This window comes from Garra rufa, chromosome 18 (assembly GCF_049309525.1).
Source record: "Garra rufa chromosome 18, GarRuf1.0, whole genome shotgun sequence".
Taxonomy (NCBI): domain Eukaryota; kingdom Metazoa; phylum Chordata; class Actinopteri; order Cypriniformes; family Cyprinidae; genus Garra; species Garra rufa.
In genome coordinates, this window is record NC_133378.1 from 5,798,504 (window position 1) to 5,818,665 (window position 20,162).

Here is a 20,162-nt window from a genome sequence, read left to right on the forward strand (position 1 = left end):
GTCATATCCGATAAGTGCTACATAATATTTATTATGCTTGAACAAAGACTATAGAATACCAGTCTTAAAAGGACTTTGGCTTGAAGCATACCAAAAAAAAAAAAAAAAAAAAAAACACTCACAGCTTGAGTTTATTTTATAAGCATGTGCAAATTTTCTCAAAAACTGAAACTTTATATTTTTTAATGGAATTTTATTATGGTTATTTATTTATTAAAAGTGTATTGCATATCTTAAATTACCAGTTATTTAATACATAATTCACTTCACAATCAGTTCAGTTAGCAGTAATTCATAGATGTAAAGGACTTTAAAGTTATTAATAAAATGTAAGTATGGTATCAAATATTTCTACATACACTACCAGTCAAAAGTTTTAGTAAGGTATTTAATGTTTCTTTTTAAAGAAGTCTTTTCTGCTCACCAAGCCTGCATTTATTTAATCCAAAGTACAGCAAAAACAGTACAATTCTGAAATATTTTTACTATTTAAAATAACTGTTTTCTATTTGAATACATTTTAAAACATAATTTATTATTGTATTCCTATTTCAAAGCTGATTTTTTAGCATTACTGATCCTTCAGAAATTATTCTAACATTCTGATTTGCTGCTAAAAAAAAACAGGTTTAGTTTTTAATATAAGGTTAAGAAGTATAACATTTATCTAATAAGAAATCTTTCATAACATTATAAATGTCTTTATCATCACTTCTGATCAATGTAAAGCATCCAAATAAAAGTATTAATTTCTATAATTTATTTTCCCAAAAAAAAAAAAAAATGTTGCAAAAGCTTTTTATTTCAGATAAATGCTGATGTTTGGATCTTTCTATTCAAAGAATCCTAAAAAAAATCAACTGTTTTAAATATTGATAATAATAATAATAATAGTAATTATAATAATAAAAAAAACTTTCCTTGAACAGCAATTTAAAAAAGATTTCTGAAGGATCATGTGACACTGAAGACTGGCATAGTTATGCTGGAAATTCAGCTTTGCATCACAGGAATAAATTACATTTTAAAATATATTCAAATAGGAAGCAGTGATTTTAAATAGTAAAAATATTTCACAATATTTCTGTTTTTGCATCAAATAAATCCAGGCTTTGTGAGCAGAGGATATTTTTTTCCTGTTCAAAAACTTTTGACTGGTAGTGTACACGCATACATACTGTTAGGGGTTGTTAATTAAATAATTTAGACCATAAAAAGAAATTCAACAGAAAAGTATTTCTTAACTAAAAAGTGCTATCTTGTTATAATACACATATGAATCAATACTCCATCACCAGTCTAATTCACCAGTCAAATTTCTTTCATTATTCTGCAGCAATATATGAAATAAATACCTACAGTTCATTGATGCTTAACATTCTTTTAATTATTTAACTGTAAACATGCGATTTTCATATAACAGATCATGACATAGAGGTATGGAAGAGTGTCTGGGCTGTGCTCGGTCCCATCTTGTCTTCCTCCAATGACTGCTGAATCAAAACTGTCTCCCGGCTTACTAAAGAAGACACCTCCAGAAGATCCGAAAAAGTCCTAAAATGAAAATAAAACCACTTGAATCAGTTCAAGTTTAAGCTCTGAAAGGTGCAAGTCTCATACACAAAGACTGAAGTGCTCCTACCTTGTCAACTGTTGGCTGATTTCATTAGCTGTATTTTTCATCTCCCTAAGACACTCTGTTGAAGCCTCACAATCAGTGGGAATGTCCTTTGTGTAGTGTTGCAAGATACGCTCGCTCTGATTCAGACATTCAACAGCTTTGTCTGTGTAAGAGAAATATTATTCAATAAATCAGGCTGAAATCACAATATATAAAATCCAAAACCATCATTTTTTTCCCCTCCTGGTTAAGCAAATCTGACCTAAACACTGGCCCGCGTCCTCTCCGATGTGCACGTTCTTTACAGGAAGCTTGTGTCTTGTTGCATCAATGGCTGTGGCAAATGACTTGTATTCTTCTGCAAATGTGTTTGCTGCAGCAGCAACAGGACCTAAAGCCTCAATCTGCATAAAAGGAAGAGGGACTCCAATGTGAGATGTGGAGATTTGGACAACATAGAGGCAACAGTGTTAAATGTGTGAAGATGACCTGTAAGTCTAGTAAACTGTTGAGCTGTTTCTGCTTTTCCAGCAGGAGATACTGCCGTTTCTTGCGGTGAACTTGAGCAGACAACTGCTGCTCTTTCTCCATCACAGCCAGAATATTTCTCTCAGCCTCCTCTCTCAATTTTCGGGTATTATGCTCAATCTAGAGAGAAACGTAAGAACGTTACCAAACTAGGGCTTTAAATGCACGGTTTAAACACATTATGTAATATTAAGGGGGGAAAAAAGCCATAAAACCAAATTATTTGTTACATATTTTGCATATTATAGAAGCATTGAATGGAGTAGCCATGTTTTTTGGTCTGGTGTTGCTAGATCTCCTTATTTCAATACAGGTGAAATATGGAGTGTACAATTTTATATGATACTATTATAGTTTTTATGATTATTTGGAATCACTTTTAATTAGTATATTTTTTATTTAATACATTTGAAATGTGATACAATTTTTAATTTTAGTCATTTTGTTTTTTCAATCCTTTTCTGTCTATATAACTTTTATTCATCAAGTTAAACAATCACAAATATTATTAATTTCATTTTAAGTGATTTTACATTTTATTTATTTATTTTTTTGCAAAAAATTTAATAAATATTTGATGAAAGTTAGAGGCACAACTGGGAACACTTATATAGTACTAGTATTTAAAAATACACTGCCAGTCAAAAGTTTTTGAACAGTAGGATTTTTAATGTTGTTTTAAGTCTCTTCTGCCCACCAAGCCTACATTTATTTTACCCAAAGTACATCAAAACAGTACAATTTTGAAATATTTTTACTACTTAAAATAACCATTTTCTATTTTAATATATTTTCGCATGTAATTTATTCCTGTGATTTTAAAGCTGAATTTTTAGCTTTATTACTCCAGTCACATGATCCTTCAGAAATCATTCTAAAATTCTGATTTGCTGCTTAAAAACATTTATTATTAATATAATAATAAAAATAAATATTTGTATTATTATTATTATGTTGACAACAGCTAGTTGAATTATTTCAGGTTCCTTTGATGAACAAAAAAAAGTTCAGAAGAACAGCATTTATCTGAAATAGAAATCTGTTGTAACATTAGTAACGTCTTTATCATCACTTTTGATCAATTTAAAGAATCCTTGCTAAATAAAAGTATGAATTTCTATAATAAATAAATAAATGATATAGTGTATAAGGTTATAAGCTTTTTATTTCAGATAAATGCTGAACTTTGGATCTTTCTATTGAAAGATTGCTGAAAAAAGTACTTGAATGCTTTAAATATTGTTTCTTGAACAGCAAATCAGCATATTAGAATGACTTCTGAAGGATTATGTGACTGAAATAAAAATGTAGCTTTGATAACAACAATAAATTACAGTTATTTTAAATATTAAAAATATTTCAAAATTTTACTGCTTTTGCTGTAATTTGGATCAATTGAATGCAGGCTTTGTGAGCAGAAGAGACATCTTTAAAAAAAAACTAAAAAAAAAAAATTAAAAAGTAGTTTTTTTTTCTAATATGACTTTTAAGATTTGTCTAATATATTATAATATATAAAAAGAACTAGTAATAGAAAAATAATAGTACATCAATTTTAAATGTATAACCTTTTTAAAATACATAATCCAAATAATGAGGTCTGAGAATAGGTACAGTCAGGAGCACTGAGCAATAATGTAAATGTCATCATTTTGATCAAATCAATTTCAAATAAAATTAAGCAGCATTTATGTGAGGCACATTCTAGTCACAATCTTTGATTAGATTTAAAGAGACAATGTTGCTATTTTAAAAAACAAAGTCACTGGAAAGTTGTTAGGCACTTTCACTAAAATAAATTAACTTAACGTCACACCTTAGCAGTAAGGAAGGCCAATATAAATGTCTCCATCGCCAAGTCCCTTTCTTCATTCTTGGGGTCTGCTGTGTTTGGCTGCCCAACTTTATCTGGAAAATATCATCAACATATTAAGCAAACAGGTCTGGGGAAAAAAAATAAAAAATAACCACATTACTCCAGACTACCTTTAATGACGGAGACGTCAAAATCAGGACGCATACAGTGGCCATCCAAAACAGTTGACTGCAAGACATTTCCTCCCACATTTGAGGATTCCAGAATGCTGGTGACCACTGTGGGAAATAAGAATAACAACATTACAGTAAACAATAAACAGTAAAACTGTTTGCACTACAAACCAGTGTGTTCATAACTGAGATTAGGGATGCACCGAATGTTCGGCAACCGAAATTATTCAGCCGAAAATAGCAAAAAAAAAGCTCTTTTCGTGTGCAGATAAGCGGATAATAAGCGAAAAGGCCAAATAAATTATACCGAACAATAAATCTGCTGCTGTCAGTAAAAAGTAGTACTGAGGTCTTCTTGCGGGTTTCCGCCAAAATAAAAGTCAACATTCATAAATGTCAGCATTGTAATTTTACTGTTGCTCTGTAAAATAAAATAAAAAGGTAACACAAAAATGATAACAATCATTACAACAGCTCTATTAATACATTTATTGTAACATTCCCCTTTGCTAAGCATTAAAAACACATGCCTGATTTAAGAAGGGGTGTTCTTAAAAATGGCCTAAGAATATTATTTTACTTATTAATTTTAAGTTAAATTGTGCTTTGTTGGTAGGCTATAATGTCTACTAGAATGTAAAAAAATTCAGTGTTAAATAAATATTTTTAAATTGTTGTTTTGTAATTGATTTTGTAATTGATTTTTTTAAAAGCAAGACAAAACTGTAAAAAGCAAATATTGCCTATTTAATTTATGAAATGGTTAAAAAAAATTGGCAAAATACATAGCGGAAAAACCGTGTTCGGTAATCGGCCTTTGGCCTCGGCCCAGTATGTAACTTTGTTTAGCGTCGGCCAATATTTTTTTTATTTCGGCGCATCCTTAATTAAGATAATACATTGATAATAACATTGTAATTTTTAAAATAAATAAATAAATAAAATAAAATAACATTGTAAGTCACACCAGTTTGCAGCATAAAGCAGCAAAACAAGTCTTTTGTACAGCTAAAATAGCTGGATGCAGATGAGACCGGAAGCAAGACACAGAAAATTTACAAATGGCATTGCCCGCTCTTACAGGATGAAAAAGGTGGATAGTCTAGCCAATCACTCACGGGTAGAGTCGATGTCTGTCAGACAGCTCATTGTACGTCTCGACAGTACGCCTTCCCTCGGCTTTCGCGGGTTGCTTACTCTGGGAGAGGACGGTCTGGGTGGTAAAAGCGTCGACTGCTGTACACTGCTCTACAGAACACACCATATGAAACATTAGCATTGATATTATTATAAAATGACATGGGGAAATTAGACTCAGCAGCACAGATGCTGAAAGATAAGATTACAATAGAGTGTTTTCACGATGCGTCATCAATCAGCCATATTGGCGGCACTTCATGTAAACAATCCCACTGAACCGAACGGAACTTGCAGATTTTGCTGAATATTGCAGACCGGGAAAAACATTTGGAGTACTATAGTGCAAAAAACTGTTTGAAGAACAAAAGGCGTTTGTGGTTGGCCAAACTGAACCAGGACTTCCAGGGCAAGAATCTTGACAACATTTGTGTTTGTTCTTATTTCCGGTCAGGTAGGTGAAATATTAGGCTAATATCTTAATTAATACTGCTCAAATGTATCTTTATCACCTATTCACTTTAGTTTGTCAAAATATTGCACCCTACGAAGTTCTCTATATGATTAAGCAGCTTCCACACGTTTTTCCAATGGTTTAGACAGCATAAATTAGCAGAACGTATTCAGTAGTACAGTCGTGGCCAAAAGTTTTGAGAATTACATAAATATTGGAAATTGGAAAAGTTGCTGCTTAAGTTTTTATAATAGCAATTTGCATCTACTCCAGAATGTTATGAAGAGTGATCAGATGAATTGCATAGTCCTTCTTTGCCATGAAAATGAACTTAATCCCGAAAAAAAACTTTCCACTGCATTGTTAAGAAAGCTTCAGGGCGTCCAAGAAAGTCTAGCAAGCGCCAGGATCGTCTCCTAAAGAGGATTGAGCTGCGGGATCGGAGTGCCACCAGTGCAGAGCTTGCTCAGGAATGGCAGCAGGCAGGTGTGAGCGCATCTGACGCACAGTGAGGCCAAGACATTTGGAAGATGACCTGGTGTCAAGAAGGGCAGCAAAGAAGCCACTTCTCTCCAAAAAAAACAAAAAAAACATCAGAGACAGATTGCTCTTCTGCAAAAAGTATGGCGAATGGACTGCTGAGGACTGGGGCAAAGTCATATTCTCCGATGAAGCCTCTTTCCGATTGTTTGGGGCATCTGGAAAAAGGCTTGTTCGGAGAAGAAAAGGTGAGCGCTACCATCAGTCCTGTGTCATGCCAACAGTAAAGCATCCTGAGACCATTCATGTGTGGGGTTGCTTCTCATCCAAGGGAGTGGGCTCACTCACAATTTTGCCCAAAAACACAGCCATGAATAAAGAATGGTACCAAAACACCCTCCAACAGCAACTTCTTCCAACAATCCAACAACAGTTTGGTGAAGAACAATGCATTTTCCAGCACGATGGAGCACCGTGCCATAAGGCAAAAGTGATAACTAAGTGGCTCGGGGACCAAAACGTTAAAATTGGGTCCATGGCCTGGAAACTCCCCAGATCTTAATCCCATTGAGAACTTGTGGTCAATCCTCGAGAGGCGGGTGGACAAACAAAAACCCACTAATTCTGACTAATTCTCCAAGAAGTGATTATGAAAGAATGGGTTGCTATCAGTCAGGATTTGGCCCAGAAGTTGATTGAGAGCATGCCCAGTCAAATTGCAGAGGTCCTGAAAAAGAAGGGCCAACACTGCAAATACTGACTCTTTGCATAAATGTCATGTAATTGTCGATAAAAGCCTTTGAAACGTATGAAGTGCTTGTAATTATATTTCAGTACATCACAGAAACAACTGAAACAAAGATCTAAAAGCAGTTGAGCAGCAAACTTTGTGAAAACTAATATTTGTGTCATTCTCAAAACTTTTGGCCACGACTGTACATTAACAGTGCAATCCACGCTATTGTTTACATCCCAGTATCGCCAATATGGCCGTGCAACTGACAAAATCGTGGTGTAAGTGCAAAGAGACATAACATAATTTCTTCCCATTATTTTGATGTCAGTTACCTTTGCAGGAGCCTTTGTTTCAGTTTGCATGTACCTAGACTTCACAATTGTGCTTGACGCTAAAAATCAGTTAGATCAGACAAAACTGTTAGTAAAACATCAATAAGTTATGACACTGATTAAATGGAGGATGCAAGTCATGCTCTTACTTTTGGTTTTCCTCCTCGCTCCACTGTTATTTCCACCACTGGCTTCATTTTCAGTGGATACACTAAAAAAAAGAGAGAGGCTGTCTGAGTATCTGCATAGTGAATACATGACACTGACAAAGTAAATGAAGAGTAAATTAACCCTTGTGCAACTTTATGGACATTTTTGTCCATTTTAGTTTTTTTTTTTTAAATAATTTTGCCTGTGTTAATGCTAACTGCATACATTTTGGCTCAGTTGTGTATTTTTATTGCAATTTTAATATTTCACCCTCATTTCCTTTAATAAATCCATTGCACCTTGAAACACATTAAAACAGCGATTTTGAATCCTTGGACACTTTTAACTACAAAACAATGCAACATTTGTTAATAGGCTTTTATTTTGTTGGCAAGACTTCAAAATTAAAATTTTGACTACTTTTTACTAAATGTGCCAATTTTTCAAGTTTGTCATATAGAGGAAAAACTTGCTTTATTCCTGTTTTCTGCTTATGCAAATTATAGTCTATTATAGATTTAATTGGATAAATTATGCAGCTATAATTGTAAAGGTATGTTGGTATGGATGTCAGAGTGTTTGTGTGTTTGTGTGCACACCTGTAATGTGTGCGAGAGAGAAATTATACTGTACTGTGAATCACAAGTCCCACCGCTGTGTTTGCCAGCGGAGCTTTGCTGGAATCTAATGGGAAAAGTTTGGTACTGCACCCAAACAAAATCGTACTAAAAGCTCATATTTGGAGATATCAACCTCAAATTTGAACACAACTTGTTTAGATTTATGGCTATGATTTTCTAGCAATTTCTGAGCACAAACTGTATTTTAAAATATATATTTTATTTAAACATTTGTTCATAAGTCATTTTCATAAACTTAAACCTCTATAACTTTTTTAACTACTATAATCTGCCAAGTGTCTTCTTTTTAAAAAATTTTATGACACTTATTGACATAGAAATTTTTGTCCTCTATGTACCTTTGTGTAACTTTTTTTGTAACAAATACAGATACACTACCAGTCAAAAGATTTTTATTGTTTGTTAAATAAGTCTCTTCTGCTCACCAAGCCGGCATTTATTTGTTTCTAAGTACAGCAAAAGCAGTAATATTGTGAAATATTTTTACTATTAAAAATAACTCATTTCTATTTGAATATATTTTAAAATGTAATTTATTCCTGTGATCAAAGCTAAATTATTCAGCATCATTACTCCAGTCTTCAGTGTCACATGATCCTTCAGAAATCATTCTAATATGCTGATTTGCTGCTCAAAAAACAATTTTATTATTATCAATATTTAAAACAGTCAAAAACATTTATTCAGAATTCTTTGATGCATAGAAAGATCCAAAGATCAGCATTTACTTTTTGCTTTTGTAACATTATACACTATACCTTTCAAAAGCTTGGAGTCAGTATTTTTTTTAATATTATCAAAACTGATAATAAGACATTTATATCACAAAAGATTTCTACTCCAGATAAATGCTGTTCTTCTGAACTTTCTACTCATCAAAGTAACCTGAAAAATAATTTCTGAATGATTCTGTGACACTGAAGACTCTGAATGATGCTAAAAATTCAGTTTTGAAATCACAGGAATAAATTAAATTTTAAAATATATTTAAATAGAAAACAGCTATTTTAAATATTAAAAAATTCACAATTTTTGCTGTATTTTGTAAGTATAATTTAAAAATCTTACTGTTACGTACTTGTTATTTGACCAAATAATTATTTACTAAGAATAAAGTAATCTAACCACGCCCCTTTCTGCATAAATTACTTTCATTTTCATCGTGTTTAATCAAATCAGTTTGTTCGGCTTATTCATTTTCACATGGGTCACGGTGAGGAAATATTTTAACATATTTAAATAATACATTTTAAATATTCAACTGTACAAGTGTTTTAACGTTATAAAAATAACGTTAACACTTTACAAGTAGGTCCAGCTAGTTTTTACATTAACGTTATACAGGTAAACAACTTACATATGAGTGTTTACATTGTAGAAGCAACAAGTTATATATAAACAACGAACTTAATTTAATAAATTAAAGAATCAACCTTTAAACTCAAATGTGAGATCTTACTTTTTTGCGTCGCTTGAAGATGTCTTTTCTACTTTACGTATATTTAACGTCTTTTTAGATGCCATTATAATACACAAACCAAAACTGTCATGAGGACTGTCTGTTGTGATGTTTTCTCAACCCGCGTTTTACTGATTTTCTTCCTCTGTGTTTGAAGCGCTAACATGAGTTGCATTCAGCGCCACCTGTCAGACTGGAAGTAAATTGAAAGAAATAAAGTAATTCCAACCTGAAAATAGTTTCACAATTTTCCTCTACATTACAAAATGATGCAACGGTTTGCTTTTTGTCATTGTAATGAATCACTTAGAAGTAATTGACTTCCGTTTCAAAGACATTTTATGAGAAAAACCGCCGTTTTAACGTAAATATTATAATTATTATAATTATATATTCATATGCTCTTAGTAAAATGTTACATGCAATATATTTAACGGATTACACACATTATACAATACAAAAACACTTTTAAAAAAAAAAGTTTCGTTTAAAACTATTTGCATTTAATGTTAAATTTAATAACTCAGAGTTTTAAGAAAAGCACAAACAAAAAAAATCCACAAAATGATGTATAAATATATTATGAAATAATTTTTTTAATGCATTTAAAATGTTTTCTCCTCTTTTATAGCTGTTAGTCAGTTGTCAAGCAAGTGTCCGCCCACTTCTAATGGTCAGTGAATAACTCCCATCCATGTAAACACCGCTTCGTCTCTTTATTTGGACATGAAAATGATTTTTCCAGCACCATGAAGAGTTGATCATATTAAGTTTAGAGGTCTGTAACTCGGGTAAGTTCAGATATCCATGCGTTTCACATGTTTGTTCATTCCTTTGCAGGTAAAATGTTAGGATTAGCCATAGTTAGCAAGAAAAGTTAGGTGAGCTAAGATCAAACTCGCGTCTAACAACTTTTTAGTGCTGCTCATGAGATTTTTAATAGATTTAATAGATGAATTTGTTTAATTATTGTCAATTTTTAATTTTATAATTTGTTAAAGCGCTGCTGAATCAGCGTAATGTTATTAGCACGTAGCACGCTAAGAGTGATTTAGAGACGCTCCTGCTTTCCTGAATGTTTTCAAAAGTTTCTTCGTGTGAAAATAATCTATGATTATGAATATAGTTTGTTTATGGGAATTATTGGGAGAAATTCAAATTTGAACCTGAAATATGCTATATATGCAGCGTTTTTGCAACTTGTGCTCACATGAAGAAACTTCTTGTTATGGCATCTGCTTTTACTCAGATTTCTACTATGGAAATTACAGAAATCCAATGCTGTTGTGAGTCTCTTTTTCACCAAACCCCTCAATAAATAATAAATATTTATGTGACAGATCAGTTTCCCTGCTCTCTGGTTTCACAGCTCAATGAAAGTTCATGAGGGGTTTGAAGTTTCAGTGTTTCCATTACTGACTTGCTAGCAAATAGTTTCACAGGACTTTAAAGGATCTGCCATAAGTAAAGTCATGATTTGAACATATATTATTGTAGGAATGCTTCTCAAGGTCGCGGTGGGATCATGTGTTTTTTGTGCTCTTCAGGGTTGGAGAAAAGCTGGAATGGCCTCTAAACTGTTCGACAGACTTCGGCGTACGCTGTTCAAAGAAGGGGAGCTTCCTTCGGAGACGGATGGTCACGGAGCAGATGACTTTCCAGAAAGTTCTGAGCTCGAGGATGATACTGACTGCGTGTCGGCCAGACTCGGAGGAACCCTGTGCTTTGAGGGTGATGGGGTCCTGGACTCTGAGGATGCAGGGGACGCGTCGGGGCCAGACAGCGACTCTGACTTTTTTGGAGAGTCCATAGATAATGCATGCAGCAGCACAGGTAGTCATCAATAACACACATGTATTACAAAACTGAAACTGTAAGGCATATTCTCTTATTTTACCAAAATAAGAGGGATGCATGTTATTTAGTACTGACCTGAATAAGATATTTCACAGAAAAGATATTTACATATAGTCCACAAGGGAAAATAATTGATAAAAATTACCCCGTTCAAAAGTTTTCATACACTTGATTCGTAATACTATGTGTAACTATGTTACAGCTGTGTTTTTTGTTTTGTTTTTTTGTTTAGTAATAGTTGTTCATGAGTGCCTTGTTTGTCCTAAACAGTTAAACTGCCTGCTGTTCTTCAGACAAAGCCTTCAGGTCCCACAAATTCTTTGCTTTTTCAGCATTTTCAACAATGACTGTATGATTTGAGATCCGTCTTTTCACACTGAGGACAACTGAGGGACTCATATGCAACTATTGCAAAAGGTTGAACAGAATGAAAATATGTACATTTTTCTTATTTTGTCTAAATATCATATTTTTTTCATTTAGCACTGCCCTTCAGAGGCTACAGAAGATACATGTTTCCCAGATGACTAAATAAGCTTAATTTACCCTCATTTTCAAATTCAAAAAGTTTTCACCCCCTGGCTCTTATGCATTGTTTTTTCTTCTGAAGCATCAGTGAGTGTTTGAACCTTATGTAATAGTTGCATATGAGTCCCTCAGTTGTTCTCAGTGTGAAAAGATGGATCTCAAAATCATACAGTCATTGTTTGAAAGGGTTCAAAAACACGAAAATGCTGAAAAACCAAAAAAATTGTGGGACCTGAAGGATTTTTCTGAAGAACAGCAGGCAGTTTTACTCTTCAGGACAAACAAGGGACTCATGAACAACTGTCACTAAACAGAAATTACACAGGTGTGTATTTTGTAATAGTTGCATAATAGTAATAGTTGTAATAGTTGCATATGAGTCCCCCAGCTGTCCTCAGTGTGAAAAAATGGATCTCAGAATAACACAGTCATTGTTTGAAGGGGTTCAAATACACGAAAATGCTGAAAAACCAAAGAGTTTGTGGGACCTGAATTTTTTTTTTTTTTCAAGAACAGCAGGAGGTTTAACTTTTCAGGACAAACAAGGGACTAATGAACAACTTTCACTAAACAGAAATAACACAGATGTGGATAATTAAGGTAACAACACAGTATTAAGAATCAATTGAATGTAAACTTTTGAAAGGAGTCACTTTTATAAATTCAACTATTATTTTCTGTTAATATATTTAAAAAAAGAATGTATTCCTGTAATGCAAAGCTGAATTTTCAGCATCATTACTCCAGTTTTCATTGTTCACATGATCCTTCAGAAATCATTCTAATATGCTGATTTTCTGCTCAAGACACATTTATTATTGTTAAAATGTTGTGCTGCTTAATATTTTTTTGTGGAAATTGTTACCTTTTTAGTGTTCTTTGATGAATAGAAAGTTAAAAAAATATTTTATTTAAAAAAAAAAAAGCAATATTCTGTAACATTCTTTGCTGTTTTGTTTAAACTAGTTAAACTTTCAAACAGTCGTCTATACTGTTACTATTGACTGAAGCTGTCAAAGTCATACTTTAACAATCTGTGCACTTGCAGTTCTTGCATTACATTTTCCATTCCGTGTATTTAAACTAATTTGTCACCAAACGAACTGGAAACCAGTGGTTTTTGATGTCAAGATGTAAAATATGTCAGCTGTGGTCATCATCGTATGGAAAAAACCTTGAAATCCTTCTTTTAAAATCAGCATGTGGTTTAAAACAAGCTCTTCCTTTAAGCTTAAACATGTTTGATATAGTTCTTCTGAATTTAAAATAATCTATTTGTAGGCAGATTTCACTTCTTCTTTTTTAGTTCACTTTTAGTTCATTTGATGCTTAACAGTTAATCTTGTCTTTGGTTTATAGATACCAGCCCAATAGGTCCTTCCCCAAAAACCTCAAACATGATCACCAGACAGCTACAAGACAACTGGCGGAGCTCAAGAAATCGTGTTATTCCTGAAAAACTAATTTTTGAGGTGACTGACGCTAGTGTTGTCCATGAGACAAATTCCAAGTATGTGGTAAGTACACCAACCCCAAATGTGAATCATTTTAATCCATTTAAGTCCATTATAGTCAATTTCAGAACCATTTAAAAAAAATGTTAATAAAACTTTTTTATACCAACATCTGAAGAAGCATTTCATATTTGGGGAAAAATACAAATTAGACTGTCACACCTAGAAAATGAAAATGTTTTTGAGGAAGTCTCTTCTGCTCACCAAGCCTGCATTTAATAGATACTGCAAAAACAGTAAAACTTTGAAATATTTTTACTATTTAAAATAATTGTTCTGTATGAATATATTTTAAAATGTAATTTATTCATGTGATTTCAAAGCTGAGTTTTTAGCGTTATTACTCCAGTCACATGATTCTTCAGAAATCATATTAATATTCTGATTTGCTTCTCAAAAACATTTATTATTATTATTTGTTTTTTTTTTAGCTTTGATTAATAGATAAATGCTGTACTTTGGATCTTTCTATTCATCAAAGAATCATAAGAAATGTACTCAACTTTTAAATATTGATAATAATAATAATAATACAAAGTGTTTTTTGAAAAGCAAATAAGCATATTAGAATGATTTTTGAAGGAACATGGGACACTGAAGACGAGTAATGATGCTGAAAATTTTGCTTTGATCACAGGGAAAAATTACATTTTAAAACATTTAAATAGTTATATTAAATAGTAAAAATATTTCACAATATTACTACTTTTTCTGTATTTTGGATCAAATAAATGCAGGCTTGGTGAGCAGAAGATAATTTTTTACTGTTACATCATACTGTTTAAAAACTTTTGACTTTAACACCAATAATGTGGAGGCTTTTTCAAGTACCTCTAAGTTTTAAGTTTTTTATACTGTGCTTCAAAATACAATTAATTTATGAAATATACTTCTTAACTGGCCTTCTACTCCTGTTAGGATAACTTCAAATAGGACTAAGCAGTGACCTTGAAATTTAGGAAGTAATAGATTGTTCTCTAATTTTGATATCCACTGTACAAACTGCATTCTTTTTGTGTTTTTTAATAAATTATTAAATCTGTTACTGTTTAACAGTAGCAGGTTTTGTTTTTCTGATTTGTGACCCTGGGCCACAAAGCCAGTCAGAAATTGAGATTTATACATAATCTGAAAGCTGAATAAATAAGCTTTCCATTGATGTATGTTTAGGATAGGACAATATTTGGCCGAGATACAACTATTTGAGGGTGCAAAAATAATCGAATTTTTGAGAAAATCACCTTTAAAGTTGTCCAAATATAGTTCTTTGCAATGCATTTTACTAATCAAAAATTAAGCTTTAATATATATGTAGGAAATTTACTAAATATCTTCATGGAGCATGATTTTTACTTAAAGGATAACTGTTGCCAAATGCAACCTGGGCTGTTTTTTTTTTTACTGTAAACAAGACAAACTTATATCTAAAAGCATAATTACGACAAACGAGCCGTTTTTGAGATTGACCGTGATTTAGTTTTGTGGTCAGTGGTCGGTGAATGGGAGTACTAGGGGCATACATTTGAGCGCATCAAAATCGATATTTTTACAACACTAAGAAGGCTCGACACACCATGACACTTTGCTGGAAGTATCGCCTGGGTCTCTACACATGAACTCCAGCATTGAGAACACTGTTTGTGTACACAGAGTTTACTAAAAAGAAAGTTTTTTTCTTGACTGGCAAGTCAAGAAACTCAAACAGTGAAAGTGAGTTGTTCAAAACCTTTCTTTTTAGTAAACTCTGTGTACACACACAATGTTCTCAATGCTGGAGTTCATGTGTAGAGACCCAGGCGATACTTCGAGCAAAGTTTCATGGTGTGTCGAGCCTTCTTAGTGTTGTGAAAATATTGATTTTGATGCGCTCAAAGTTATGCCCCTAGTACTCCCATTCACCGGCCATTGACCACAAAACGAAATCACGGTCAATCTCAAAAACGGCTCGTTTGTCGTAATTATGCTTTTAGATATAAGTTTGTCTCGTTTACAGTAAAAAAAAACAGCCCAGGTTGCATTTTGGCAATAGTTATCCTCTAATATCCTAATGATTTTTGGCATAAAATCGATAATTTTGACCCATACGATGTATTGTTGGCTATTACTGCAAATATACTCGTGCTGCTTAAGACTGGTTTGTGGTCCAGGGTCACATTTCACATGAAGTCAAATACACTTGTGGTCTTTCTCATCAGCTCTACACTATTCACGTCATCCACTCTGGGACGTTTGATAAAACTCCTGCCATCATCACGCGCCGCTACACTGACTTCGAACGGCTACACAGTCGCTTGCGACGCCGTCACGGAGATGAAATGGATGGAGTGTACTTCCCTCGCAAGAAACTACGCAAGAACTTTGCCGCTGAGACCATTGCCAAGCGCAGCCGGGCGTTCGAGCAGTACCTGTCCCACCTTCACTCCCTTCCCGAACTGCGTAGCATACCTACGTTTCTTGAGTTCTTCTACCTGGGTGATCTGCGTGCGGGCCAGATGCTGATGCGAGTGGGCCGATACCAAGACGCCCTGGGCTCTCTTCTCAATGCTTTGAGACTCCAAGAGAAACTAGGATGCCATCAGCTTCTGCAGCTCAACCAGCTCCAGAGGGTTCACTGGTTCTTCACGCTCTCTGCTTTGGTCACCTGTTTCCAAGAACTAGAACAACTCAGTGAGGCTCAAGAGCACTGCGACCGAGCCCTGCAGGACCTTGCACCTTCCCAGGAGGCTTTGCAGCAGCATCAACTGCACCCTCTGCTCATCCCGCTCCTCCAATCTAACGTCAGGCTGTCCTGGAAGATCTCAAAAGACAAGAGGCGCTGGGAAGCACTTCTGCAGGAGATCCAGGAGCAGGGGATTGATATAGGGAATCAGCCTAACCTCAAGGAGTGTCTATTTAAAGAGAGCATCGAGGACAGCGAGCGGTTGGTCAGGGCTAAGAGCAAAAGTGAAGATGTCCCGTAAGCATTCAGGATTGTTTTTTTGTTTTTAATATGAGTATTAGTTATGAGGGATGATTTTGATAGCAATATGCAGTATAATAGTTTACTAAGGAAACCTGTGGAATTAATACTAACTTCACTTTAAAACTCACAAACATTTCATGGGCACATTTCAGTAGCATTTATTATAGCATTATTCTTTATTTGGTAACATTTTATTGTATAATTCAATTCGTTAATATTTCTTAAAGGGATAGTTCACCTCAAAAATAAATAAATAAAATTTGATGTAAATTTACTCACCTTCAGGTCATACAAGATGTAGATGCGTCTGTTTCTTAATCAGAACAGATTTGGAGAATTTTAGCATTACATCACTTGCTCATCAATGGATACTCTGCAGTGAATGGGTGCCATCAGAATGAGAGTCCAAACAGCTGATAAAAACATTACAATAATCCACAAGTAATCCATATGACCCCAGTACACCAATTAATGGCCTGTGAAGTGAAAAGCTGTGTGTTTGTAAGAAACAAATCCATCATCCATTAAGGGTGTTTTAACTTTAAACTGTTGATTCTGGTCAAAACATGAGTCCATGATCCATAATAGAACTGTTTTGGACTGTTTTCTCTTGTAAATGGTGCATATTTCTCTTCTGATTCAAACAGGGCAACTTTTTCACTGCAGAAAGCGCTATTATGAGTACAGGACTCATATTTTAGCCTGAAGCAATGGTTTGATGTTAAAACCATGTTAGTGATAGATTGATTTAATTACTTTTAAAAGAGATGGACTTTAGTTGTGTGGATTATTGTGATGTTTTTATCAGGTGTTTAGACTCTCATTCTGACGGCACCCATTCACTGTTAAATGTTAAATATCTTCAAACCTGTTCTGATCAGGAAACAAACTTATCTACATCTTAAATGCCCTCAGGGAGAGTAAATTTTAAGCTTTTTTTTATTTATGATATATGCATTATTTCCTTCAATGCATTAGGAATTATGAACTAATAATACTTTAACAGCATTTATTAATTTATGTGAAGTTAAATTTCTAAATATGCTAAAAAGAATTTTAAGTTAAAGTAAGAAATAACATGGTTAAAGAATTATGAATGAACATAATCGACAATAGTCAAATTTTAAAATACGATACAAAATACAATACAATACAAAACGATTAGTCACGATTAATCGATTCAAAATAAAAGTTTGTTTACATACTATTTGTGTGTGTACTGTGTATGTTTATATATACACACACACACACACACATATATATGTATTTATTTAAAATATATATTTGTATGTAAACACTTGTGTATAATTGATATATAAATATTTTACATATAAATCTAACATTTTTCCTTATGTGTGCATTTATATATACATAATAAATGTACACAGTACACACACATAGTATGTAAAAAAAAAATTTAATCGATTAATCGCGACTAATAATTAAATGTAATAAATGCTGTAAAGAGTTATCATTTATTATTAGTTCATTATAGCTCTAATGTTAACAAATTGAATTTATAAATTGTTACCCTTTATTTTTTTGTATCCTATAAATACTCACCTGGGAATCAGGTTTTTTTGACTCACAGAACTTTTGAACCACCTAATTCCTTATTTTCAGCTGTCATGAGTTGTTTTGTGTCATATTTAGTAGCATTGAGCTACAGAAACTATCAGCCTTTATTTCAGTACCTCTAGCACACATTATTTAGAGTAAGCATTGGAAAGAATTAAACGAGGCTGTCTACTTTAAACTCTGCTGTTTACATTGAAGAATGCAGTATGAATTATTAGTAAAGGGAATAGTAAAAGGGAATTTCCTCTTTCGGTGTAAATTATGAATGAATTTGTCAGATACTGCTACAACAGCCTTTTGCTGCTGTATACTAGAGTTTTAACCTTTATGTTGTTGTTTTTTATTGAGCTCAGAGTGCTTTTAAAACTTCAAGTCACAGTTTATTTAGGCAGTGCAAATAACACTAAACAACTTTTTTTTTTTTTTTTTTTTTTTTCAAATAATTTGATGCTGTTATATATCAAACAGAGCGATTTTATTAAATGAACACTTTTTCAATATCTGAGCCCATTCTTTTTTTTTTATGCAATCTTACAAATTGTTTTACAAATTGTCCCTTGCATACAAATTCGAAAACGTTCGTATACTGGTTAAACAGATTCATGTTTTTCCCTCTGTTGCCGACTAAATTTGAACTTGAATATATTTATTTATATATTTATTTATTGTTGTTGGGTATAGTTGAAGCAATAAAACAAGTAATATACTCTTCACAAAGCTGTTTTACAAGTTTTCACACATTTGCTTATTTTAACGGTGCATTTTGGCCTTTACATTAAATAAATGCTTTTTGGTTTTTATTCAGATTTTGTACTTCAAATGATTTTATGCACTGAAATTGTTCAAGGAAAATTCCAGTCCAATTTACAGTAGGTCAATAAAGTATTTACATAACTCTCAGATGTGTTGAATTTGTATTGCTCTTTGCTACTGGAAAAGTATAATGTGTGTAATACTCTCCTCTTCTTTTAGGTTCCTCAGTAGGTTTGGGTGAAAGAGCAAAAAAGAGTAGCATTGCTGTAAATGTTGTTGTTTATTTATTTTAGTAAATTAAAATTAGTCATTTTGTTCCACCTGTATCTTTTGGAATCATATTAACCCATTTTTAAAGAACCAGTCTCAGCCTCCAGGGTCTGATTGCATAATTAGCTTAGACTAGTTTTACGAGTTAGTCATTACATTTTTTTTTTTTTTTTTTCTGTACGACTGGTCATAACTTGTATAAGTCAGTTACATAAACAGATTGGTCTCATTTGGATCCATTGGATTGGAGTGATTACTCTTAGGTAACTATTAGTTAGTTAGACTATTTTTTATGCAACTGGCCCCAGTTCTCAAAGCTTTACCTATGGCCTTTTGACTGCGTTGTTTTTAGTAAATCTATGAATCTACATTTGACCCAAAAATGTTTTACATTTTGAGGGCTTAGCCCCTCACAGGTACTGTTTTCTAAAAGCAGCATTTTTTTTGTAAAGCACTATACAGCATTGAGAACACAAACACCTACAGCTCATTTTTGAGCTGTCATCTGCCATCTAGTGGTCACATAAAACTTGTTTAGCATTCTACTAAATACACATTACTGTGTCAATGCATAATCTATTCTAAAGGGGTGCATACAGTCTGTTTAATATTCCATACAAAGGGCTCTATTCAAGAGAAAACATGGCATGACTGCTGCCAAATATTTCCACAGAGGAAATGTCAGTTCTTTTTTAGCCAAAAAGCCTTGTGCAACTGCTTCCATGCAGAATTTGAGGGGTTTTCATTCAGTTTAGTTTGGGGAAAATTAGCCGAGTGTGTAGGAGGTTAGTTTCAGATCAGTCTACACACTGCTATAAAAGACTTAAGTTAAAAAAAAAAAAGTTAAAAAGTATCTTACTTCACTCAAACACTCAAAAAGAAAATACTACTTCTGTCTTTCTACTTCAAATTTTCATGTTTGATTCAATGTGTTACATGCTCTGTTTTACCAGCAATTTCTCAGTGAAGTGTTTCTGCAGTCTTTTTTTTTTTTCAGTCTTTTTGCAAGAAACATACAGTTGGTGTCAAAAGTTTACATATTTACATATTACAATTATTTGAACAAAATAAGAGCGATCATACACAAAATGCATGTTATTTTTTATTTAGTACTGACCTGAATAAGATATTTCACATAAAAGACGCTTACATATAGTCCATAAGAGAAAATAA

At 33.1% G+C, this 20,162-nt stretch overlaps 2 protein-coding genes across 2 annotated transcripts; one reads left to right on the forward strand and one right to left on the reverse strand.

Annotated features, from left to right (window-relative positions):
* Window positions 1-1,365: 1,365 nt before the first annotated feature.
* haus8 (HAUS augmin like complex subunit 8) lies at window positions 1,366-9,642 on the reverse strand. The gene is made up of 10 exons (XM_073823789.1): window positions 9,528-9,642; window positions 7,427-7,488; window positions 7,278-7,336; window positions 5,257-5,386; window positions 4,136-4,243; window positions 3,966-4,057; window positions 2,111-2,269; window positions 1,884-2,025; window positions 1,643-1,784; window positions 1,366-1,554 (listed from the first exon to the last, which is right to left on the reverse strand). Exons 1-10 carry the CDS (start codon window positions 9,590-9,592, stop codon window positions 1,425-1,427), a joined length of 1,089 nt encoding a protein of 362 aa, XP_073679890.1. The 5' UTR covers window positions 9,593-9,642; the 3' UTR covers window positions 1,366-1,424.
* A 564-nt stretch (window positions 9,643-10,206) lies between these two features.
* Window positions 10,207-18,866, forward strand: snx21 (sorting nexin family member 21). Its single transcript, XM_073823339.1, has 4 exons — window positions 10,207-10,318; window positions 11,075-11,360; window positions 13,272-13,429; window positions 15,622-18,866. Exons 2-4 carry the CDS (start codon window positions 11,093-11,095, stop codon window positions 16,384-16,386), a joined length of 1,191 nt encoding a protein of 396 aa, XP_073679440.1. The 5' UTR covers window positions 10,207-10,318; window positions 11,075-11,092; the 3' UTR covers window positions 16,387-18,866.
* Window positions 18,867-20,162: the final 1,296 nt, after the last annotated feature.